The sequence below is a fragment of the Euleptes europaea genome, chromosome 2 (assembly GCF_029931775.1).
Source record: "Euleptes europaea isolate rEulEur1 chromosome 2, rEulEur1.hap1, whole genome shotgun sequence".
Taxonomy (NCBI): domain Eukaryota; kingdom Metazoa; phylum Chordata; class Lepidosauria; order Squamata; family Sphaerodactylidae; genus Euleptes; species Euleptes europaea.
In genome coordinates this window covers 100,581,871-100,608,156 of record NC_079313.1, presented here as the reverse complement: position 1 = coordinate 100,608,156, position 26,286 = coordinate 100,581,871, and the positions used below count along the sequence as shown (strand labels likewise).

Here is a 26,286-nt window from a genome sequence, read left to right as displayed (position 1 = left end):
CTCACTCACATGGAGAAAAAAGAGCCATTGAAACCAGCTTCCAAATAAATATATTTAAGATTAAAGTGTAGAAGGTATATTCATGCATAGATTGGCTACTTGATTTTAGAGCACATGATGATTACTGGGATCCAAAATACCAAGGACGATGAAATTCACTGAATGGTACTTTCTTGCATCAGACTGGTAGGCTGTGATGTATGGATGCTGTTTATTGGTTGGTACCCAACAAGACTTTCAAACTAGGGCTTGTAGCTGATTTGTTAATTACAGCTTGTACTAAAGATGGTCAAACACCATAGGTATTTGATTACACTCTGTGTAATCTGCCTGGAGTCCAAGTGAGAAAGGTGGACTATAAATAACGTAACTAAATAAATAATGACCAATAAATAAAAAACAAGAAGGTTAGGCTCACAATCTGTTTGCCAGAAATGAACAAGGCACTGTTGGGGGGTGGGTAGGTCTATCAGTTTAGTTGTTTGTAAACAGTTACAGCCTGTTTGTCATGTTCTTTTTCATGTATTCAAACAATACAATCAGCCAGCAATAATAAATATTGTAATTTTTTAAAACTCTTATCATTTGGTGTTCAGTTAAATTGTGTTACTGACCTTGTTTTGCACATGCTCATTTTTGCATAGTCTTATGGGAGACATAGTTCTCGCCTTACACCATTTACTGTGCAGTCCTAAACAGAGGTGCACCCTTTTAAGGCCATTGACATCAATGGACTTAGAAGGATGTAATTCTGCTTAATTCTGCTTAGAATAGCACTGTGCATCATCTAACCCAACCATCCATGGCCCTAGGTAGAATCATCTCACCTACTTCAAGGCAAGGAAACAATGCGCCACCATCACACAGAAACAAATCATTTATCACCACAGCTACTGGGCAGCTGCAAAGCCATTCAACAGCCATCTTAGATGAACAAGTGGACAAACAGACTGGAGGTCCAGCTCCCGGGTTATCATTACTCTTGCAAACAGTATGTTCACCTATTGATAGGGATGCCAGCCTCTAGGTGGGGCCTGGGGAATCCTTCATAATTACAGCTCATCTCAAGACTACTGAGTTCGACATTGGCGGGGGATGGGAACCTGCCAGATCCAGGTTAGGAAACTCCTGGAGATTTGGGAGTGGAGCCTGGGGAGGACAGGGACCTCGGAGGGGTACAATGCCATAGAGTCCACCCTCCAAAGCATCCTCCCCACAACAGACACCCTGTAATGTAGGAGAGGCTGAGAGAGTGTGACTTGCCCAAGGTCACCCAGCTGGCTTCAAGTGTAGGAGTGGGGAAACAAATCCAGTTCACCAGATTAGCCTCCGCCGCTCATGTGGAGGAGTGGGGAATCAAACCCGGTTCTCCAGATTAGAGTCCACCACTCCAGACCACTGCTCTTAACCACTACACCACACTGGCTCTCCAAGTGAGTGTGCAGGGGACATCGGAAGCAATGGGCCCTGCCAGAGACTCTGGGCCCTGGCAACTACCCCACCTCGGTGTATGCTGATGCTGGCCCTGATTGGTGTGTATCCTACCAATCCAGGCACAGAACACAGAGGTGTTCTCTATTCCTCTCTGTTCCCCCAGCTCCTTCTAACTTCCCACAGCCCCTTCACATTTACAGAGCCATGAAGGAATAGTTATGTGGGGGCGGGGGGGGGGAAATAGAAGCCTGGTGTAACAAAGGAAAAGAGGTTGGAATTATTTTTCTTTCCTCCTCTGCATGTGCCGTGCCACTGAAGAAAGTGATTGCTTTCATCCCCTTGTCCTCCTCCATCGAGACAGAGACTCATTGAATACTCTGCCCTTAGAGCTGTTTTGTAATTCCAGCTGTTTTTAAGAAGACCTGGCTGCTGTATTTAAGGGATAAAACCACTAGGTGGTACTAGATAGACAAGTCAGAGTCTGGATGAGAGGGTTATGGCTGTTTTTGTTTATTTTTTATTTCAGAGTCATTGCTTTTTTCTTTCACCCAGTTTTTGTTCCTTTGTGGCTTATTCTTTTGTATCTTTCATTCCTTTAAGTCATTTTTCATGCCTTTTTTCACAGAAATGACGCAAAAATTACATTGGAAATTGGTCCCAGGTTATGCAGAGTATAACATGGTGTATAGCTTAGAGAATCAGACTAGGATATAAGTCTCAGGTTTGAATCTCCACTTTGCCATGGAAGCTCACCAGGTGATCAGTCACACTCTCCCAGCCTAACCTCCTTCATAGGGTTGTTGTTGTGAGGATAGAGGGGAACAGGGAAGAAAAACGTTGTAATCCACTTTGGGTCCTCAACAGAGAGAAAAGATGGGTATAAATAAATAAAATACAATATTTTTGTAGTCTTTGTGAATGGATTAGCATCACATGCTCAGAGTATTTTTCCTGCATTTCTAGTCCACCCATCAGCTAGATCAGTCATAAGCTATCATGTCTTGATGGAACCTGCTTTTTGAAGTTTTTTTAGAAAGTGCTTTGAACACCTGCAGGGGGATCTATTCAAAAGCTTGCATTCCCAAACAATTCATCATAGTTTGGGGACAGGCAGAAAAAAGAGGTGTGTGGGTTATGCATACCAAGAGAATCCCAACTGTGCAAAATATATATATATGATTTTCCACACAAATCCCGCAAAGAGAATGCAAATCCCTACAACAGATGGAGTGTGTACTGCCACACTATGTTCTGTGCTGTTCTGGACAATCCAAGCTCTACAATTGTCCTTTGCAAGGCTATGGGGCAATCTGTCCACAGGGAATTTTCAGGGCTTAGAGGGTGAAAGTGGTGAGCTTACTATGCTGTGACATTTCAGCGCTGAACACATATTGCAGTGAACAATACAAGCTGCATATATAGTGAGGGTTGGTTCTTTGAGTTATTCTTAAGTTACATGCAATGCATATGTGGCTATAGGTGCAATTTTAACCTCACATTAATCCAAATCCCTGGTTTGTAGGCTTAAAGTGAATGTGCTGTTTCTTCCAAACTATGTGCATTCTTTGTAATTATCTCCTCCTATTACAACTGATCTTCAGCCGACAGAGATCAGTTCCCCTGGAGAAAATGGCTGCTCTGGCAATTGGACTCTGTGGCCCTGAAGTCCCTCCCCTCTCAAAACCCCGCCCTCCTCAGGCTCCACCCCCAACATCTCTAGGTATTTCCCAACCTGGAGCTGGCAACCCTAGTTCTCACTGCAGGTCCCTGTTTATATAAAAATTTCCTAGCATTCCACCATGCTTTAGGGTGGTCAAGATGCAGAATCCAAGATGGGGCTGTGCAGGCAGAAGCAGGCTAGATTCTTAATTATTGGGATCACAGTAGGCAAGGAACAGGTTTAGCCTCCACCTCTAAGGTGTCTCTCAGTCAATTCTTCTTCTTTCCATGAAATTGGCCGTTATTCATTCCTATAATGAAAGGTATAGCTCCGAACTCTGTTGTAGTTAACGCAAATGGTATTCCATCTTTTAGGGATGGTTATGGCTAGAAGCAGACCCTCACTATTTACTTCAGTTATTGCCTGCCCTTCTTGAGGAGGCTCAAGGCAGATTACAGAATCATGAAACAATTATGAAAGAATTTCATAAATGAAATACCACTGGCAGCTCCTAAAAAAGGGAACGGCATAATGTAGGAAGTCTACCTAGCAGAATGGATGCAAGACCTTTGTTGTTGTTCAAAAGGCACCTGGTTAATCAGTGCTCTTCAGTGCTAAATTTTGTTTTAAAATTTAAAAACAGTTATTTTATTATATTTTAATTGAGGAGGGAGGAGGCTGCTTTATTTAAACTGCTTTGAATGAGGTTTGAAAAGTCCCATGCAAATATATCAGAAAAAATCAACAAGAGTCGCCTTCTGCACCTGAAACTCGATGAACCAGCCTTCAGGGAAGTGCAGGGTGTACACAGAGGCATTGCACTCACATGCGGTCCTTGCAGTATATAACTCCTTCCCCATACAGATCACTCAGCTTTTAATAGGTGTCCTGATAACAGCCTCCATCACATCACAGATAACAGAATCAAAATCAGATTTATTAGTACAGCATATGCCAGTAAAACATTTGTATCACCTATACATGAGATAAAAGATTACATAGATTTTTAAAAGATAATACCTGGTTAAAATTCTTGACTAATATTTAATAAACTAAAATTCACTGAATATTTTTTTAAAAATTTAAAAATCTAGTTGCCATGACTTCACTTTAAGTGGTGGACTTTATATGCGACCGCACAGAATTTAGCTACCCGTTTTACCATCTGAGCATTTCCTTCCCAAAGGAGACTCTTAGTTCTCTCTTACTCTAAATTAGCTGCGATTTGACTAAGTAGGAGAATGATTAGTTTATGACATGCCTCGTCATAAAATTAGCACCTGAACAAAACATGTTCTATTGATTCCAGTTCGCCAGACTTACAAAGGAAGACTCTTGGAAAACTCTTAAATTGACCAGTGGCCGGAGGAGTTCCCAGGGCGTTCCAGCACCGGGCGGGGGGCGGGGCTGATGTTAGTCAGCCTCCTAAGCCGTTTCGGCTCGGGAACGCCCCTTTTTGTTTTTGCAAAGATACGCCAGCTTTTTGCTGGTGTATCTCCCATGCAACCCTATGAGGCATTGCACTGGTTTTTGGTGCCGAAACCTCTTTAGGAGGCAATGCAGCTGGGTTGCCTCCTAAGCCCAGCGCAGGCATTCCTTTCAGGAATGCACTGTTAGGATATTCCCTTGGCCACAAGAATGGTGCCAGTCTGGCTTTTTTCATCACTGCTCATACACTTCTCTGGAACAAGAACACTGTATCAAATCCCAGTGATACACAACTGCTCAGAAGCCAGCGCAGGATTATTTGAGCAGTAGAATTGCAGTAACCCCCATCCAAGTCTTGTTTCTGTAATGAGTGTAATCTTAGACTTCTACATGTGTAGCCAAACGGCATCACTTTTTCACAATTCATGTCAATGAGGACACTACAAGGACTATGGTACTAAGATTTAGTTTATTTTATATGATGCTGTCTTCACTTCTACTTGCAGCTATGCGCTAAAAGAACTTCATAATACCTCCTGGCATTGTCTAATTCTGTCCAAAATAAGATCATCTGGAGTCTCTGTGGAAGACCTGGCTTTAACTACTGAGGCCCATATTTTTAAAATTGTTAAACAGTGTTGGATTTGGAGCATCAGAAGTTACTCCCCATTCAACCCTTGGTCTGCTCCCCAGCAATGTTGGGTCTCGAGAATTTAACCGACAATATTCCCCATGATTCTCATACTTTGGACATCCCATCCCTCTGCAGAGCCTTCTCTCTTGCTAGGGTTAATGCCTTTCCTTCAAAGATGCTATATGGAAGGTATCAACAAATACCAATCCAGGAAAGGATTTGTCCCTGTGATACCTATTCCCTGGACTCAATTGATCATATTCTGTTTGTCTGCCCTCTATACGAAACACCCCGTTGGAAATGGTTAAAAAATTGGCTTCTTTCCAAATATCACCTATCTACCCAAGTAAAACGTCAATTTTTACTGAATGGTTCCGATCCGGAGGTTACTGTAGATGTTGCCAATTTTCTAGTGGATGTGATGAAAGTTCAAAAAGCCCAAAGTTTGTAATTTTATTATTGGAATTTACTGGCCTATGTTTTTATCTTAATGACAGCATATTTTATGAACCTTCTGTAACAATTGTAATATTACTTATGCCATTAAAGGTTTTAAGTTAAGTTAAGTTACTTGCAGCTATGCAAAAACTCTTTAATAAGCAGTATGAAGACTTCTGCCTAAATTACTTAGGGGCTGTTCCAGAGATTATAGTCAAAATGGAACTGTAAAGCTTTGGTTGCACCAGAAACATGGTGAGGCCAGATAGATGACTAAACAGTCTCAGGAGAAGCTTTCCCAAGGTATCTTCATAATTTATATCATCTGAAACTAGCAGCAAGATTTTATCATACATCGGGTATGTGTGTGTGGAAAATATATGGGAAAACGTATCATCCTTATTAGCTTAATATCACTCCAGAAAGCACTTACACTGCAGACAAATAGAGGTTAACAACCAATAGGGAAATCTCCAAAAGAATTTCCTGGAAAACAGCTATCTGGATTAACTAGCACTGTTTTCCTTTGTCCAGTGTTACAGGCACCCATTGTGTGGTGCCAAGCTATGTAACAGAAGTTGTCATGACTCCCTATATTCCCCTGTCTTAATTTTCCCAGGTTTTCCTTCCTTAGAGGCCACATACCCTGTGCAGCAAATTAGCTTATCACATCCTAAAAGCATGTTTGAATACAACGCTACCCACAGACTGCATGGCTTTTTTTCATTATGCAGAGATGAGGCTATCACTGCAGGTGGCATCAGTGGCATTGCAGGGCATAGAAGATTTGCCATCCAGAGAAGTCCTTAAAACAGTTTTTTCCCCTCACAGTGAGATGCTCGCGAAAAGGTTTCTTCTACTGCCCTTCCCCCTCCCATTTCAGCCCTGAGGCAAAAAAACGGAACCAGCATGGCCTGCTAACTTTAAACCATCTGTGAGAAAGCCAAAGGGGGTTACCGCACTTGTATTTGCAGCTATGTATTAAGAGTTTTAAAATTTTATAAAAACCACTGTTCGCACTTTCTATGTATTCCCAACGATGTATTAAGATTGGTTCTTGTAGGTTATCCGGGTTGTGTAACCGTGGTCTTGGAATTTTCTTTCCTGACGTTTCGCCAGCAACTGTGGCAGGCATCTTCAGAGTAGTAACACTGAAGGACAGTGTCTCTCAGTGTCAAGGGTGTAGGAAGAGTAATATATAGTCAGAAAGGGTTGGGTTTGAGCTGAGTATTGTCCTGCAAAAGTATTGTCCTGTAAGTATCAAGATAATGTGCTAATGAGGGTATGGTATGTTAATATGGAACCATTGTATCCTGAAGTGATCTGTTAATGTGTGTAATCCAAAGCTAATCTGTATGGCTATTGTTGAATGTTGTCTTTGTCTGGAGGTTTTTCAGGGCAGGAAGCCAAGCCTTATTCATTCTTAAACTCTCCTCTTTTCTGTTAAAGTTGTGCTGATGTTTATGAATTTCAATGGCTTCTCTGTGCAATCTGACAAAATAGTTGGTAGAATTGTCCAGTCTTTCAGTGTCTTGGAATAAGACCCTGTGTCCTGTTTGTGTCAGTCCATGTTCAGCCACTGCTGATTTCTCAGGTTGGCCAAGTCTGCAGTATTTTTCATGTTCTTTTATCCTTGTTTGTATGCTGCGTTTTGTGGTCCCGATGTAAACTTCTCCACAGCTGCAAGGTATACGATATACTCCTGCAGAGGTGAGGGGGTCTCTTTTGTCTTTTGCTGATCGTAGCATTTGTTGTATTTTCTTGGTGGGTTTAAACACTGTTTGTAGGTTATGTTTTTTCAAAAGTTTCTCCATCCTATCAGTGACTCCTTTAATAAATGGCAAGAATACCTTTCCTATGGGAGACTGTTTTTCTTGAGTTTTCTGATTTTTGTTTGGTTTAATGGCCCTTCTGATTTCATTGTGAAATTTTCCTGATGCTTATATATTAATACTGAGGATACTATCACTTGTAACTGCTCACTTCCCACTAGCTCACCCAAATGTGGCAGCCATCAGTGTTCTCCATGGAAAGAACTGTTCATAGATCAATAAAGCACTGGCTAGCCCCATTCCTAACTGTGTCCTACCAGTCAAGTCACTCAGCATTCTGTATGATCATAACCATCTCCATGAACATTAAAGATCAGTGTTTGTCCCACCAGGGGCTTTTGTGAGTATTATGTTCCAAGAAAAAAATCCTTAATTTTAGTGGAGTTAGTCGGCTATAGACCTTGAGGGGCTCTTTCCAAGTTACTTATAAAAGACAGAGATGTTTTCTCAGGAGCTACCAGGTTGTCTTAAAATACAAATATGGTGTGAGAAAAGTAGATATCTTTTTCCAGACAGAAGATACAGCTATGAACATTTCATGATTCAGGCCTTCTGATTATATTAATTTACCTTGCTGACATTACCATCTCTTAAATGTATGTGTGAAAAGCACACACACACACACACACACACACACACACACACACATACACACATATTTAAAGAAATACAGGAAGTGAAAGCAATAATTATCATCTCTTCTGTGGACCATACTAAGGCTCATGGTATTATCGGATTAAGAAATCAAGGAGCCCTATCCTATGACATTTTTACTCAGATGTAAGCCCCAATGATTTCAATAAGATATACTCCCAAGAAAGTGTTTAAAGGATTACAGTGAAATCTTAAAACAGTGAATTTTTTACAGTGAAATAGACCTACTTAAGTCTATTCAATGGGGCTCACTCCCAAGAAACTTTTTCTAGGATTCTACTGTCAGTCAAGAAGTTTTCAGTTTTGATGTATTAATCAATAATGCTATTAAATCTGCAAATGAGTATAAAACGTACATTTATACACAAACATTCATTTTTTTATTATGCATATGATCACAGCAGATACTGTCTTAGAAAAGCTTTACTGCCTAATGTGGATGACATATAGCATGTTTTCTGTTTTCATGTTCATAAAAATAGTGGTATGAAATGGAATAATCCCTGTGAATGAACTTGACTAGGGCTGAGCTTATTGATAAACTTGAACTGAAAATAAACCTGAAATTAGCCACCTCAGCAATATTTGGGTTTAGTTTTGGCCAAATAGAAAGACATGGGAATCTGTCCAAAGCTGAATAGGTGATTCCCAAAAAGATATTCAGCTTTTAGGGTTTCAGCTATTTGCCTGTGCTCAGATGCACGGAAGAAGGCAGTCATTTCCCATTTTTCTACCTTTTACTAGTTTTATTAGGACCCCATAGTTGGGGACCTTTTAAGGTAGGGGTTTTGTAATTGGAGTCAACTTGATCAGACCAAACTATCCATAACCATTCAATGGATTAATCTAGATAGCAGAAGAGGCATTTAAAAGATGGGGCTCACTCAGTCCCGTCTAGAGGAATAGACCCTCCAACTAAAAGCACCAGTTTCAACAGCTGCTGATCCATCTCCTGAAGTAGACTCCTCACCCACACGGATGAGCAATCTCCTTCTGAAGAGCTGCCTTGGTTATGACTATGGCTTGCTCTGATATCACCCCCCTGCCATGAAAACCTGCTCCAAAACTGAAGGTCGCCCCAAGTAGTGGCTTTGTTTCCCCACACCATGACCATCTATTGAAATCAGATTTTTGATTACTATAAAGGACTGTTCACAGGATGTCATTTGCCACCAAAAGAAATGTTTTCTGTGCCTTATTTTTCTTGCATTTAAACCGTTTTCCTCAGTGTGGAAGCTAATTTGCATGGACATCATGCTATGTGCCACAGATATGAATGGAGCCCCCAGACTTTGAGGCACCAGCCTGCTAAAGTGCTCTTTTCGCCAGTCCTCGGCAACACTGACCTTCTGAACCTGAAAACCGATTGACAGCTCAGCTCACAAATGCCTGGAGAATAGGGTGACCCCTTTGTGGGACCATAAAAGTGGACCCCCTGTCCCAAACATCACCAGACTTTGCTGTCCATCTAAGGAGAGTCCCTTGCAGCTATGCTGCAAATTTGGTGACTCTAGCTCAAAAAACGCCCCCCTCCCCAGAGCCTTGAAAATAAATTCCATAGACTATAATGTACCCAATTTTGGGGGGGAAACATGGAAATCAAGGTGAATACCCATTCAATAGTATGGGTATTTGGCTTATTTCAGTTTACCTGAAAAAATCAGGCCCAATATAGACGAACCCGAAATTTACCGGAATTTTTTTTTTGCACACCCCCTAGTCCAGACTTGATCCCAAGCCCAATGGTTGGAACTTGCAGATGGGAGCCTTTAGGTCACAACCAACAAATGTTTATGCTTTGTGTTTATTTTCTACACAAGGGTAACAACATGCTTTTGACCCTGATTCCAGAAGAAGGTACTGGAGTTGAGAAGCACTCCTGAAGCACAGATGGCCAAATTACAGTTTATGGACCAGACATTAACAGCAGTATGTCTAAAGAGTTCTAAAATTCTAGCATATCTCCTGCATTCTGGGTTCTCTTTCCCAGCAAAGGTTCTTATTCTGGTATGGTAAGCAGAAGGCTGTGTGTCTGTCTGGTCGGTGGGGATTAAAATATAACACTTCAAGTACACATTGCAGCACCATGCAGCCTCCAAGCTATAAATTAGCTCCTTCCTTCACTGTGATGCATAGAAGCTCATCTATTCCCCCCCATTTAAAAATGATTTAAATGACTGACCAGTGTTGTCTGTCAACTTGATAAATGATTTAGATTTGAGCATGCATTGCTTCTAAATCTGATACTCACACCTCTCCCCTGCCCTCCCTGCCCTTAGGACTTCCCCTCTCCACTTGCTACCTCCATGGTCAGGAATCAAATTCTGCTATCTATTCCATGGAAATAATGGAGGTAGAACAAAAGTCCAGCGTGGTCCCACCACCTAGGCAGCTACTTAGAAGGCCTGCTAGATGCATCCTCTGTTCTCCTTTTTCTAGAGAAACACATTTTAATGCTCCCTGAATCGTAATGAGCACAGAAAGTCCGGTCTGCGACACTCACTTCGTATAACCATATATGGTCACCGCGCCTCAGCAGACAGCTTCTCGCTCTAGCTAAATTTAACAGTGGGTTTCAATACATTTAGTATGCAGTGCTGTGCGGCACACATGGGGTTAACAATGCAATCACCTCGGTCAAAAACGTCAATATCGCAGAATTTTTATTTTATTTTGAGGAAACTCTTTTCACACATTCTCTGAAATTGGAGAGGGAAAACAGTGGCACAAATATGGTTGCCCATCTAGGCTGAAAATCTGCTTGCAGTTTTATGTGTTTTGAGTGCTACTGATTTCCATGGGACTTGAGTACACCGAATCATGTGCACTAGTACAGACACAGAATTTGTAAAACTCAGCGTTTGCAAGACAGCCAACTTGTTTCCGTTTTTGAAAAAAAATCTCCATTTTATAGCTATCCATCCTTATTTCATAAGACATCTATGCCCGAAATAACATTCTGATGCTACGCAGTCTAGGGAAAAGCTCCTTATTTCACTTCTCATTTTGAGTTAAAAGTTAATTTCTATTTCTCTCAAGTGGTCACCTTGGCCAATATTTGATAGCAATGAATCGTCAGAGGATTGAGGAATCCAGCCCCCTGACATTTGTGTTCCGCTTCTCGTCAGTCCAAATTTCCCCAAGGAAAATCCTCTCTTATCAGGACCCCAAGAAAGAAATATAGGACCTCCTACACAGTCACAGGGCTATCTGTAACACTGATCAAAAAATGTTAGAAATAGCAGCAAGTAACCACCCTGAAAGAGCTCCTTCATCCCTTATGCCTCCGTTACCCCATTCCATATCACACCCACTCCCAACACACAAACACACACACACTGGATTCAGATGCTATTCAAGAGGCTATTTTAGAATCCATTTCTTTTTTCTCTCTAGTGCTTTCAGGAGGAGTCTCCCGGCTTGCTGGTGACCCAGCTGTCAAACAAAGATTACCATAATGAGTCCAGTTAAAAGACACCCCTGTCATATCACAACCATCTACATTGAGTTACTTTGTGACTTACCTGTTTGTTTGGGACTCCTGCCTCCTCCCGTTCTCTTGACTGCTTCTCACCAGGGTCTATGTTGTAGTCAACACTTCGCTACTATACAGCTGAAATAGGTCATCGAGAGCCTCCCGCTCTTCTCCTCTCAGTCCGTCTCACTTTTCCCCCTCTCTCTCTTAATCTCTCTCTCTCCCCCTCTCCCTTTCATAGGTGAAAGCTTGTCACAGAGCTGTTAGCCTGTAATAAATCCAAATGATTTTTAATTGGAAACTTATGGCATCTGCCTCTTAGCCCCTAATATTTCCAGTCCATGCCAGAGACAGTGTTGCACAAATTTGAGATTAACTTTAATTCTTTGACATGTCATGAATCATTCTGAAGTGTTAATTTTCTGCAGATCTGATTTACTCTTTGAATTGTAGCCATCAAAGCCTTCCACTCCTAAAACCTTTAAATATCTCCCCAGGGAACAACTACATAGTTTTTACAGAAGAAAAAATTTCAGATTCAATAAGATTTAGTTTGGGGAAGGTATTGAGCACACAGTTCTACTTTAAGTGCTAATGACTTTATGAAAAATTTAAAATGCACACATTATTGTGATGATAGTAAAAAAATTAGGTGAGTGGGCAAAATTATTCATATTTGGATTTTTTAAAACTAATTTTCAGCACCATGGTAAACCTATACCATGAAAGGGTATAGACAGTTTATGACAGTTTATAAAGGAAACTGAATTAGGAAGGAAAACGTGGGTGGGTTAAATGTTTGAATGCTGTTTTGATGTCACTGACTGAAGTATGAGTTCAGAAAAGATTCCCACATTTACTTTCAGGGGCAGGCAAAGCTTCTTCTCAGTAAGAGGCAGAGAGATATGGGAGTAGACAGATGGGGGACTGTTTGTAAGTTTTGTATTAGGACTTTAGTTTTAATTTTTTGACATTTTATTTGAAAAATTACATTGTTTACAATTACATTATTTACACTGCATTTGCTACAGTTTTTGCTCCGATCTTTCTATGCCAATGTTTATGGCATAGGTGTCCATTTATGCATTTTTACTTCCCCATTCATTGCATTCTTCATACACAAAGCAGAGCTCAAATGGATCAGGTCACTCCACGAACAGAACAGCCTCCAGGTGCAGCAGATCTCTGTGTGCGTCTGCAAACTTGACAGATCCCTGGACTGAGTCACCAGAGGTTGTTTTCACTTGTTTATGATATCATGGCTGTCTGTACTGAATGTTTAGGATAAGGGTGAAAAAGAAATGTAAAATGACAATCGCTCCAGTTGCTGTTGTTTTCTACTATCATCTTGTACATAGCCCAGGGATTGTTAAAAGTTTGGTGAACATTGACACGCCCATGTGAAAGGCAACATGACAGAAGAATTTTCTGAATGCCTGAAAATAGATATCTATTTCAGCTATCTTCACATCTGTTCCCAAAGTTTATTCATTATGCCTTGTAATCCCCATGTAAACACCACACCCTGTCTGCATTTTTTCTTTTTGCATTTGGGGTGGGAGATGGGAATGGAGGCAAAATTCAGTAAGCGGTCAAATAAAATTGCCTGCCCCCATAGTCCAGTCCTGGAACCCTTCCTTTGGAGGGGTCATGACTCAGTGGTAGAACATACGTTTTATATGCAGAAAGTCTCACGTTTGTTATGTGGCATATCCTGTTGTAGGTGCAGATGCTGGGAAACACCTTTCCCCACCGGAGACCCTGGAGAACCACTGTTAGTGGTAGTGGGCAATATTGAGTAGGGCTGAGCATTCCGGAATTCCTGAGCTGAAATATACACAAACGTTGCTGTTTTGGGTTGTTACTGTGATTTTCTGGAATGGTCGCACAAATCTGGGATTCTTAGGCATTACGAACAACAACACCCTGAAAAATCTGTGTCATTTTTCACATTCAGGTGCTTACTTTCAGGCGTCTTGTGTTTCTTTGATTCTCCACATTTTCCAGGCAATGACTGGGGGAAGGTGGCTTCTGAAAGATGTAAGCCAGGCATAGGGACCAGTGGAGTTGCTGTTCTAAATTGCTCCTTTCCCTCTCTCTCATTTGGGGGGGGGGTATTTTACTCTGCAAGCATAATGCCAGGGGTACCTTGTTTGGGGGGGGTGCTGAAGAATTAGACATCTTGGTCCAATTTGCTTGAAACTTGGGAGCTCTTTACTGCAATTTTTGTTTCATTTGGTTGAAAAAACACCCACTCCACGCCCCCCCCCAAGTCCCCTTTTGGCAATAACAGCAGAGCTATTCTTCTCCTTCCCTCCCTCATTCCTCACTATATGAATGGAAACAAGTAACAAAACCCAAAGAAAGATTGCAAACATTGAGTTTTCAGTGGAAACTTAATTTATATTTTCTGTCATTGTAACAGTAGGAAAAAATTAATGCAGTCAGGTGTTGTTTTTTAATGCCAGTGGCTGGCACACCCCCACCCGCCCACACACAAATGATTCAGTGAAGAGAATTTGCCTGTGCCAAAAGGCACCTATTCAGTATGTGAGAGATAAGTGATGCCAAGTAGCTTCTGACTTATGGTGATCTCATGAATTAATAACCTTCTATCATTAACAGCCTTGCTCAGGTCTTCCAAGCTGAGGGCTGTGACTTCCTTTATTGAGTCAATCCATTTCATGTTGGGTCTTCCTCTTTTCCTGCTGCCTTCAAGTTCTCTTATTGTCTTTTCCAGGGAGTCTTGTCTTAAAGTAACCAAAATATGATAGCCTGTCTGGTCATTTTAGCTTCTAAGGAGAGTTCAGGCTTCATTTGATCTAAAACATACTGATTGGTTTTTTTGGTGGACTGTAAAACTCTCCTCCAACACCTATTTAGGGGGCTTGTAAAGTAAACCCTCTTTTTTCAATCTGCTTGAAACTTAAGGGGACTTTAGATTAGATACGCAAATTTGGTGCCATTATCTTTAAAAACAGCTGCTTCAGACCCTTGAATTAGTTCCCCATTGTAAATAACGGTCCCAAAATTCCAGAACCCCAAAACCCACATGGATTTGAATCCCAAACTGGTAACGTCCTGCCAGAAAATCAGCAATCACAGTAACCCCCTCCCCTGAAAATTCCAGGTGCAAAATTATAATGAAATATTGAACAAGATGGACCAGTGGTCTAACTTGGTATACAGGAGTTTCATATCTTTGCATATGTATATATTAAAATATCCTTGGAGTAAACACTTAGCATTAGTATTGGTGGCTGTGGCTTTCACAAATTAATGGAACATTGTGTGCTGATGTAGCTATTGTGCAAAATGTACAACCAAGTGATCTGTACTTTGAAGTTCAGATTGGCAATATGGTGTTTGTCCAACATACCCCAATTTCCTATGTGGCACTATTTACCTCAGTGTGTCTAAACCACCTACCATGGTTGTAGAACACCAAGCAATTGGAACCAGGGCTACTCAATCACATAAGGATTCAGTTCACAGCCTATCCCCAAGTTGGAAGCAGCACTGCTGAATGTCTGACAAACTGAACAATTCACATATATTCCATCACATGCATACATGTTGTGCAGATGTGTTCCCATGGCAAATCAACTGCTGCCACCACCTCCTTTCCCCATCTGCTGCTTGCCCCATTCTTTAAACATCCAGAACATTAATATTTCACAGATAGTGACTACAAGTGTGTGGTATCTTCCTCCCTTTCTTACAGCTGATGTTTGTTAATGGCAAAGGTAGGTGAACTATCTGGTTCTGGAATCATCTGTACATGCACATTCCTGTAATGCCTCAAGGGAGATGTTATTTTGGGATATTTGCTAGGCAATCCCATGGCTCTCATTCTGTGCTATGGTGAAGGTTTCCAGTGAGTGGACGATGCCCCTTGCTTTTTATAGCTCTGTGAAGCACCTTATGCAGGCAAGTCTATATAAGTGGCCACCTGGGCAGCTGCCAACCTAAATGCCACAAACTGTGCACATGCAAGGTAGATCATCATGGTGCCTTAGGGGAGCTTTGAACTAAAAAACAAGGAACTGGACTCATGTGCAGATGAGCTGTTCAATCATGGTAAGCTGGAATGTTGATTTCTTTTCTCTAGATCCTTACAAAGTACTGCAACTTAAAGGACTTTGGTTTAATGTGACTGCTACACAATGGAGTCGCAGTTTGGTCATCTGGGGCTTTCTGGCAATAACTTCTCTACCTCTTTTATACACTGAGTTAGCAACTAGGATGGCACTGTAAATGACATTCACTTTTCTGTGTCCTTTTACTTCGGCACAAAACTGCCTAAAATTTAGTACTTACATCTGTAAGGAAGATAGTCTTCTCTTAGCCAAAGATGTCCAGTAAAATAAAACGTTATTGAGTAGAAAGCAGACTCTTGCCAATAATTATTATATACTGTAGGGAGGTTGCTTGGTCTTTAAATGGAAGATCTTTCTAACACCTACTTTAATTTTGTCACCTTCCCTGATCAGCTATAAATAGGGCATCCAAGACCACGAGACCACTACCCCTCAACACCACCATCCTCTGGGTGGATGACCTGCAAAGTACTCACATGGCCAAATCCAGGTATCACACAAGCTCTTAGGCTCAAACTATACACCATGGGACTCTCACCTACACCAACATTTTCCTTTTTTGCCTAAAGCAGTTGCCCAGGCTTAAATGTCCAAGGGGACACTGGGTCAGGTGGGGTCAGGTGGGGCATCTTAGCTCAAAGGAAACCAGTTTTTTTCTTGAGGAGGCATTCAGAAGTGAAAAACTGTCAGAACAGAAAGAGCTGATGCCTCTACCCTCAGATGCAGTCTCCTATTGGACTTGTCTGCTATAAATGGGTGAGCCAAAACCACATTTATATGATCTCATTTATACCCTGCCTTTCTCCCCTGTGGGGACCCAAGGCAGCTTACATGGTTCTCCTCTCCTGTACTTAATCCTCACAACAACCCAGTGAGATAGGTTAGGCTGAGAGTATGTGGCTGGCCCAAAGTCACCTACAGAGCTTCCATGGTAGAGGGGGGATTCAGACCTGGTTCTCTCAGATCCTACTCCAACAATCTAACCACTACACCACACTGGTTCTCCACATGACGTCTTTACTGCATGCCCCTACCATCCCCTGGGCTGCTGACCTGCAAAGTCTGTCCCCATTGTAGGAGGACTGCAACCTGGGCAACAACCTCAGGTAAAGAACAAAGGAAACAGGGTGGGGCAGGAGGGCTACGTATGATTCAAGTCATAAGCAGTAACCTGAGAATGGCTTTTAGGGTGTGTTCAGGTTTTTGTTGGGTTTCATGCAATATGGCACAGAAAATTGCATGAGGAGTCAATACAGTCCACACATCATCAAATCTGTTAACACTTGGCACTTCATTTGTGAGATTTTTTATGCCTCATCAAAAATAACTTCAATTAAAAAAAAAAGACCCAGAACAAAAACATAAACTGCAATTTCAGGAGCTGAACATACATCTGTACTGTAGTTACAGTTGGAGAGAGGGACAGCAACAGTATACAGTCCAAAGGACATGTGACGAGATGCCTGCAACAAGAGTATTCTCAAGAAAAGCTTGTCGGGTCAGACCCTCAAACCTGCTTTCCTCATCCAGATTTCACATCTTCTTTTCTGAGGTCTGTAGTCTCTTTAGTCCATCTTTTTCCAGGTTTATCAGTTTCTTCACCAGCCATTTATGCATGGCTGTTTCCTCGTGGTCACCCACTGACTACTTTGGGGCTTTGCTTTGATTATGCTTGCATTTTCTGACTGTCAGAGGTTACCTCACTATCCCCATGAATTTTGCCTGCGTTTTCTGGATTCGTGTTTAGCCAGCATCCAGAAAACACGGGGAAAATGCGCGGAAACATGTGGGGAGAGCGAGGGAACCTCTGATGGTCAGAAAATGCAAGCATAATCAAAGCAAAGCGGGGTGACTGCGAGGAAACAGCCATGCATAAATGGCCACCTTCTGTTTGGCAGCATGTGTAGCAAAAGCAACTATAGGCTAAAAAGGATTTCTGTCCATAGAATCAGTTCCTCAAAGAGTGGGAGATGGCACACTCTCTCCTCCTTTCCCATTACAGGCCCAAGTCTCACCTTTCATTCCTCTACCTAAGCACCTTCACTTCTAACTTGTTATTCCTTCCATTGTTTCCACCTCCATTTTTTCCCTCCCCCCACAAGACTTAATGACACTTTGATTATTTTAATATCTCAATTTTCAATGTGAATATGTGACAATAGAGTCTGAATAAACTTTGTTGCCTTCAACAAAACATTTAGACCACAGCTAATTTTTTTTTTTTAAATGCAGGATAAGATAGTGGCTGAGATTCTCCATAGCCATAAAGCTCTGATGTTTCTGGTGAATGTATTAAGACTGCATAATTTTTTGTAGTAATAATGTTTATTTAATGTGTTTTTTTAAGAGAGCATAATTTTTATTTATTTATGTTATTTATAGTCCACCTTTTTCACTTGGATTGAAGGCAGATTACACAGACTGAGTAAATACAATCAATAGATAGGACATTCAGTAAACCATACAATAGGATTAGGGTGTAGAACCAACCAGAAATCTAAAAACAGAACTAAAGCAAAGGATAAGTCCAAATGTGACACATTTCATGATGCAAAATTCCATAGCAGGATCCATAAGAATTTATAGTGACTCACTAGTAACTCGATTCAATCCAAAACTATTAACAATGGACTAATAAAGGTGTCTGGATTTAATTTAAAGGGTCTGCAATGTGGTGCTCATGGGAGACTTGGTGCCCGCCAACAGTTTTCCTAGTACCCGCTAAGTATTTTTAGACAGTGGGCAGGGCCAGGTGGAGCCTTTGCCCAGCAAAGCTTCTGAATGGTTGCTGAAGATTTGATTGTCTGTGCAGATTTTTCAAAACTGTTGCTTTGGCAGCAGCTGCAGCAGCCATTTTGGGGCTGCGCCCACCACAGTGTGTCAGAGTTCCAAAGGTGCCCGCAGGGTCAAAAAGGTTGTGGACCCCTGGTTTAAAGGGTCATGAACTGGCTATGGCAGCCATGTGGAAATCACAAAATATGCACTGATGATGATCGTATTTTAATCTTTCTTCTTCTTCTGTGGTACTCAAGACTGTGGCCTCTAAGTTCCTCTCCACAAACAAAATATGAGGTAGACTAGGTTGAGAGGATGTGAGTGACCCAAGGTCACCCAGTGAGTTTCAAGGCTGAACAGATTTGAACTTGGGTCTCCCTAGTACAACATTCTAACTACCTTACAATACTTGGTCATGCCAAAAGATGTGGCCTTAGTGGAATTCTTCTTCTGCCTAATGTAAGGCTCTTGCCAAGGCGTCTTCATATGTCCTTAAAGAAAAGCTGTGTTCCTTCCCCTTCCTCCAGTTTCCCAGTCAAACATGCCCTTTCAGCTGCTTCGCTGTCCAACTTGCAGATCAGAACTGGAATGGCTCCACAACTCCGGGAAACTATATTTACAGCAGATTGTAACTTCAAGGACACGCCTCCAGTAGTATCATGTGGAAGCACAGACGTGAGCACCGGTGGCTCCATATTTCCATCAGGGCCAACAGTGATGGAATTCACAAGTCTAGCACCTGTTCCAGAATAAACACGATTCAGAATTAACTTCACAAGGAAACACATGCTAGAATGCAACATGGAAAGGCTCATCCTGAAGAAAAAGAATGCCACATTTGGAAATGACTAGATGAATCTTTAAACCTCGTAATCACCCAGTGGCACCTAGCAAAAATGATGACTCAATGTGGTTAAGATGAATGCCCAGGGATCAGGAGACCCAAACTTTCCCCCAAGTTCCTTTGTGATTTTGAACTTTACTGGGTGAGGGGGTGTGATGAGGAAGATCTTGTTGGCAAGCAAACTAGCAGCAGCTGAGTTCCATCTGAGCCAGGATTGTCTTCCTATCCTTGCAGATACTATAAAATGCGGACAAGGTCAGAAACACAAGCCCTTGGCTGCAAGCTGAAGGGCAAGAGCCAAGGACCTTCAGCTCTTAGCCTGTGGCTCACAGACTGTACTTTCAGAGCAAGCCACTGAGTCCTCATTGGTCCAAGATGGATTTCTTTGGGTTAACCTGATTGTACTTTAGTATTTCTACTTTCCTTTTAAAATCACCATAACAAGCTGGTCTCTCACTCAATCCCTTTAAATGCTGCAATTCAAAAGAAACAACAGGTAAAACACATTTCTCTAAACATACAACTACTTATTGTGTACCTGATGTGTCAGGTGGACAGCTGTAAACTCCATTCACATCTGTGAGAAACACAACTCGTCTAGGAGACAATTTCTGAGCAAGAATCTGGAAGAGTAAGCATTTAACATGGAAATAAATAAAACTGCTTCATAGTGAGTTAGTCTGTTGGTCTATCTAGCATAGTAGCAGCTACTCAGACTGGCAGCAGCCCTCCTGGGCCTCAAATAATGGGGCTGGAAGAGACCTCTGCTTGAGAGCCTATCGATGGAGATTCCAGGGATGCAAAAGCATCTGTTCTACCACTTAGGCTTTCTAACTGTGCAACATTAAGATCCAAGGACCATGTCTCATCACTCATCCTGCATCTTACTCTAATATCTGAAAATTCACAGAAATTATTGTGAGAATGACTACTTCTTTATCTTTTTCCGAGAGACGAGTCACAGAAATGAGACCTGACTGCAGCTCAGGGACATTTTATTCAAACTGCATAAGTGTAACATGTCCACTTTGACAGCTTATTAATGGATTTCAAAAATTATGTTTTTTATATTATTTGTGCTATTCTTTTTCTTTTGAGCTATCTAGCTTGAAGGGCACAGAGTGGTAAGCTGCAGTACTGCAGTCCAAAGCTCTGCTCACGACCTTAGTTCGATCCTGACGAATGTCGGTTTCAGGTAGCAGGCTCAAGGTCGACTCAGCCTTCCATCCTTCTGAGGTTGGTAAAATGAGTACCCGGATTGCTGGGGGTAAAGTGTAGACAACTGGGGAAGGCAATGGCAAACCACCCCGTAAACCCAGTCTGCTTAGTAAACGTCAGGATGTGACGTCACCCCATGGGTCAATAATGACCCGGTGCTTGCACAGGGGACTACCTTTACCTTTAACTTTAAGGGCAGAGTTTGGTAACCTCAGGAGTGACAGCAGTGGTGGGTGAGGAGGAAAAGAAGGGGGGAAAACAAGAGGAGTTCTGTCATATTGGTTACTATCAAGTGGAGGGCTGATAATGAATTTTTTTGCCGAAGATGAGAATGATTAATTAAGGCAAAACTAAACCCTATTACAGTTGTGCACAAAAAATGCTACCTCCCATTCTCCATCTCTTACCTCAATTATGGTATCTCCTGATAAAATGCAGCAGTGCTGTTCTGAGTCCAGTGCACAGTCACCATGTAATACTGGGACGTAACCAGAGTCCAGAACATCCATCACTGTATCAATACCAGCCTGGCTGATATTTTTAAATGCTGTCTTCCAGGTTCCAAAGGGCTTTAAAAAAGGCAATAAGAACAAAGATAAACAATATCTATCCAATCCATAGCCTGAATCCCAGCCAGCCCTATGCAGCTGGTGTGTTTTTCTGGTTCAAGGAACCTTCCCCCAAAGCAAGAGGCTTTTCCTCCGAGGAAGCTGCTCTTTGTTGTTGGTACATTCCAGGTACTGGGGGAAGATTCAGGTGGAACAGACTGGTAGGATACAGCTCCATATATTTATAATCTCTTAGTAGTTCCCAAACCATCAATTAGAATGCAGCAATCAGATCCAGTTGCAAACTTGGAACTGAAATTCAGTCTTTTGTGTGGTACTAATCCAAGCATCATTGCTAGACATCAAACATTATATTCTTTCCTATGATTTATTCGTAGTTCACAAAAATTCAGAATTGCATGATGAATTCCTATGCAATAAATGAAGTCATCTTACGGGACAAAACTGAAGAAGTGATTAGTGAATGAAGACATATTGGTAGATATATAATTTGATTAATTGATGGAGCTACACATTTAAGACTGCAATTTTGTTACTTTTTAAAAGAAAACAGAGTGGTGGCATTTCTTTAAATAAACTGTGCATTTCTGAACACTTACATTTGGATAATATGCTAATATATTAACATTTAATTGAAATAGAGGGCCCATCTGTGAAAAATTCTTTAATTTGTTGACATCGTGTTTTGAAGACAAAAGAACAAGGTGATTTAGGGCAAGATGTACTCATGCCTCAACACTTAACTTCATGACAATTCCCCAGTACCTCTCCTCCACCCCTGGTAATTTCTTCCCTAGAAGGGCACTGTAATGTAAACAGAGAAGGCAGATAACAGGTGCCCTTACCGAAATGCCCACTGCTGGAACTCCATTCCTGACCAACTGATCTGTCACCAGATGGTTTAGCTGTGGAGAGGGAAAAAGTGTCACTGAAACCCTAAAAGCTTTCACGTCTCAGTTTCCTGGTACTCAATTTGTAATATTAGTTCAGTAATAGTTCTCCAATTTAAAGGAACCACTAGTGGGGCAGAAGTCACAAAGCAACACAATTGGCCATGCATGTGGGGTTCATTTGTTCCATAGGTTTTCAAGTGAAACATCTGGAGATACCAGATCATTTTAATTTGTTTGCAGTGTTGCTGTTAAGCTGCTGCCACTCCCAGGCACGTAACAGACCATATTGATAGCCAAGAGTAAACCCCGTGGACATTATATGGCTTGGAAATGAACTGAATCTAAGCCAGCCTTTTATTTTTTCAATAGCCAAGACACTTGGCTCAGAAAGCAAAAAGCACTGGAAAAGCTTTTTGCCATACTTGTCACAAACCAGTCCAAAGTATGAGATACTGTCACTCACAACACAGTGGTGTGGTTTTGACTCCGATCCTACTCTGAAGCTTTAACTGCTACATTACATTGGCTTTCATAGGGTGGCTGCTGTTGAACCAGCAAGCAGCCAGGCCTAGTTGAATCATGCAAGTCAGGTGGTATCAAGTCACCCAAACGCTGATTCCAGGCCTATGGTTGCCAGCCTCTAGGTTGGACCTGGAGACCTCCCAGAATTACATCTGAACTCCAGACAACAGATCTGTCTCCCTCGAGAAAATAGCTGCTTTGGAGGGTGGACTCTATGGCATTACTTTTGGCTGAGGCCTCTCCCCTCCCCAAAACCTGCCCTCCTCAGATTCTACCACAAAATCTCCAGGAACTTCCCAACTGGGAGCTGGCAACCCTAGTCAGGCCTGGCCCCAATGAGTCTTCCCTCAAAGGCTAAACTAGGCCTGGAAAGAACTCTGCCCCCTCCCTGTCTTGGAAAGCTGTGGTTGCCTAGCAACAACCACTGAGGGAATCCATTGCGGAAAGCTACAGACTCTCATTTTATCATTTTGGTTTTGTTTTTTTAAACACTATGTTTTTTTTTTTAGATGTCACATTTTTCTGCAAATCTGGGGCTCTTTTCAGGTTTGTAGAAAGATCTGTCTTGCCTGTTCACAGCTCCAGTAACTGGATTTAATATCCTCAGGTTTGGCCAACTTTGCTATTAGTGTATAGACAAGTTGGGACCCACAACAAACTTGCAGAAGCAGCCATGCCATTCCCCTGCCTTTGGTTCTTCCCTTCTCCTCCCCCCCATTTCTCTAAGGGTCTCTCTCTTTCACTCCTCCACCCCCTCTCTTACTTTATGTCCATCTACTGCCACTCTGTCTCTCTTTCTGATCCCCACCCCATCACTCTTTCATTCTCTCTCTGTCTGATCCCCACTCATCACTGTTTCTTTCATTCTCATTCTGGCCCCACCCCATCACTCTTTCCCTTGCCCTCCCAAAGCCCCGCTCTTGGCAGCTTGCTCGGAGCTGCTATGGCGGGCTCATTGAGGCCTCCCCTACCACAGCCGCGCTCTTGGCGGCTCACCCAGAGCTGCTCTGACAGGCCTGCCGAGGCCTCTCACCAGGCGAGCTGAGGCTCCCTGCTGCCATTGCTGTCACAGCATGGTTCCTACTGTACCGCCCGAGGTATGCTTTTTATTTGTTTATTTTTTGTTTTTTAAACCATTTAAAAAAAATGTCAGATTTTCTTGCAAACATCGGGGGTCCCCCAAGTTTGCAGAAATATCTGTTTACTGCAAGTGTGGCCCCGATTTGTGGATTTAGATATCTGCAGAATAGGGGGCACACTTGGGAAAAAGATATAGATTGTTGGACCGTGGTGTGACACAGACAGTCCAGTGAGGAGGAGGCTTGCTGGACTCAAAACTGCACCGGCATCCAGACCACCATTTCCTAGGGACACTATGTGATTATAATCCTTGACAACATCAGAGAAACCCAGACATTCAAGTACTTTGTCAACAAGTTCACAGAAGCATTGTGGACAATTACCAGGAAAACATGCGTATTCACTGGCCCTTGTGTAAAAGAACAGAGACCTCAAGATGGCCTAGTGATCTCTAATATCCTGCACAGATGCTAAGCCAAATTGGGCTGAGATGGATGAGGTTTCAACCCTGCTCTTTAACGCCAGCTTGAATATAACGTAACCATTTATGACGTGGGAGGAGCCATGCCAGGTACGAGCATTAGATTCCCCTGGAGGCACCACGTGGTTGTCTAAGGCTGGACAGTGAGTTACTGCTGCCGGCTGCAAGACACCTTGGACTCTAGTCAAGAGATCATTGCTGCAGTGATATGATGCAATGGATTCCAATGAAGCTGTCGTTCAGTGCCACCTCTGACATCCCAGTTTAATTTGTTTTACAACCCAAAATATCACCTCACCGTTCTTCACGGAATCAGGATTTCAGGACTGTTTCAAAATATAGTATCCCTAGGAACATCTATTTATTTACTTAATTATATAAGTAATTTGTACCCCGCCTTTCTCCCCAATGGAGACCCAAAGTTGCTTATATCGTGCTCCTCTCCTCCATTTTATCCTCACAACAACCTTGTGAGGTAAGTTAGGCTAAGAGAGTGTGACTAGCCCAAGGTCACCCAGCAAGCTTCCATGGCACAAATTGGGATTTCAACCTGGGCCTCCCAGATACTAATTCGACACTCTTAACCAGTACAACACACTGGCTCTCAATTTCCATTTTCTGTTTTTTAGAGCTAAGTTGCCAACCTCCAGGTACATCAAAACAATTCACAGTGCGATGCTAATAGGCTAGGCAAAAACAATCCACACAAGGCTCAGTTATATACATATATTCAAAAGGAGATAGTCAATACAAAACGTGGTGCAAGCAATATATATAGGTGAGCGACAGTCAAACAAGAGAACATTATACAAAAATATCAAAAGACAAGTCAAAGAACAATATATACAACAAATCTATGTCTAATGTTTCTCTTTGAGTCTTAAAGACTTTCCAGTACAATTTCAGTCTTTTAAGAGCTGGTCCTGAAAGTAAAAAGATTTCCTACAGATTTTCCAAGAGTCCAAGTGGGAAATCAGATTTTTATATCCACTGGCTATGTGCTGCAGGTGTTTCAAAAGGAGACCAAGCTGGCACTTATAGTAGAATGGAAATGTCTTCCAGGTAACAGACGCTTTCACCAATGATGGCTTCTTCAGCCTTGTTGTTTTCTTAATGCTACATAGTAGTCTGGTGGTTGACGTTTGCCTGTGTAGTGGTACTTGTGTGGATTGTTTTTGCATAACCTCCAGGTACTAGCTGGAGATCTGCTATTACAACTGATCTCCAGCCAATAGAGATCAGTTCACTTGGAGAAAATGGCCACTTTGGCAATTGGACTTCATGACATTGAAGTCCCTCCGCTCCCCAAACCCTGCCCTCTTCAGGCTCCACCCCAAAAACCTCCCGCCGGTGGCAAAGAGGGACCTGGCAACCCTAGCTAAGGGACAAAGTTCTTTGTACATATCAACTGATCTTTGTATCTTTTTTTGAAGGCACCTGAATAACAAGTCCAGTCAGGAACTGACAATAAGAGACTGGAGGCTGCCAAAGAAATGCACTTTATAAAATACAGCATGCCCACACAGAACTTCATTGTCTGGCCTAGCACCTTGGTTACATGCCATATGCTGTTTTCATGATCTTCATTGTTATACAGATCACAATTCATGTATTACAACTGACACAACTACTCAACTGATGCTGAAAGTCTGGGCAGTGAGCTGAAACACATGTCCAATATACCAGGTGGTTTGAGATTATCAACAATTTCTTCATAACATTGCACAAGTGGTATAATCCCTTTCCATGTATTTGGAGGGCATGCAAATTCGTAGCAGTAACTGAACAAGCATCAGTTCTGAATCTGAGGCTAGTTTAATCCTTCGATTCGTGGTGTACTTCGTTCTTCTCCAATTAGCTCAGTTGATCAACTCTGCAGTGAAGTCATACACTCTTTAAGCAAAGCTACAGCACCTTTATAGCTTGCAAATTCAACATTCATTCTCCCTTATTACAGACACTCTGAGCCAAACAAACTGTACTTGGCCATGTATCTCACCACTCCAATGAGCAAACCTGGAAGCCTTCATCTAGTCTAAGAAGCCTTCCACCAACTTCAGTGGCTCTTCATCCAATGGAAGAGCAGCTTAGGTTGAAGAAAGGCTTCTTAGGCTGCAGGATAGACATGAAAATGATCTGGAAAGAAATTATCTATACTGATTTAAAGCTAATTAAGACATTTGTAGGTAACAGCTTGGAAACTGAAACACATTTCAAGTAACAAATTTTGCAACAATTACTTTTAAGGA

General features: G+C 41.9%; 1 protein-coding gene across 1 annotated transcript in view; it reads right to left on the bottom strand.

Moving 5' to 3' along the window:
- Positions 1–18,912: 18,912 nt before the first annotated feature.
- The window catches only part of LOC130473328 (uncharacterized), a 38,351-nt gene continuing 30,977 nt past the window's right edge, over positions 18,913–26,286 (bottom strand). The window contains exons 3-6 of the mRNA XM_056844851.1: positions 21,907–21,966; positions 20,900–21,061; positions 19,813–19,897; positions 18,913–19,169 (exon numbers count right to left, since the gene is read on the bottom strand). Coding sequence (XP_056700829.1) covers positions 18,913–19,169; positions 19,813–19,897; positions 20,900–21,061; positions 21,907–21,966 — 564 coding nt within the window. The remainder of the gene's footprint in view (positions 19,170–19,812; positions 19,898–20,899; positions 21,062–21,906; positions 21,967–26,286) is intronic.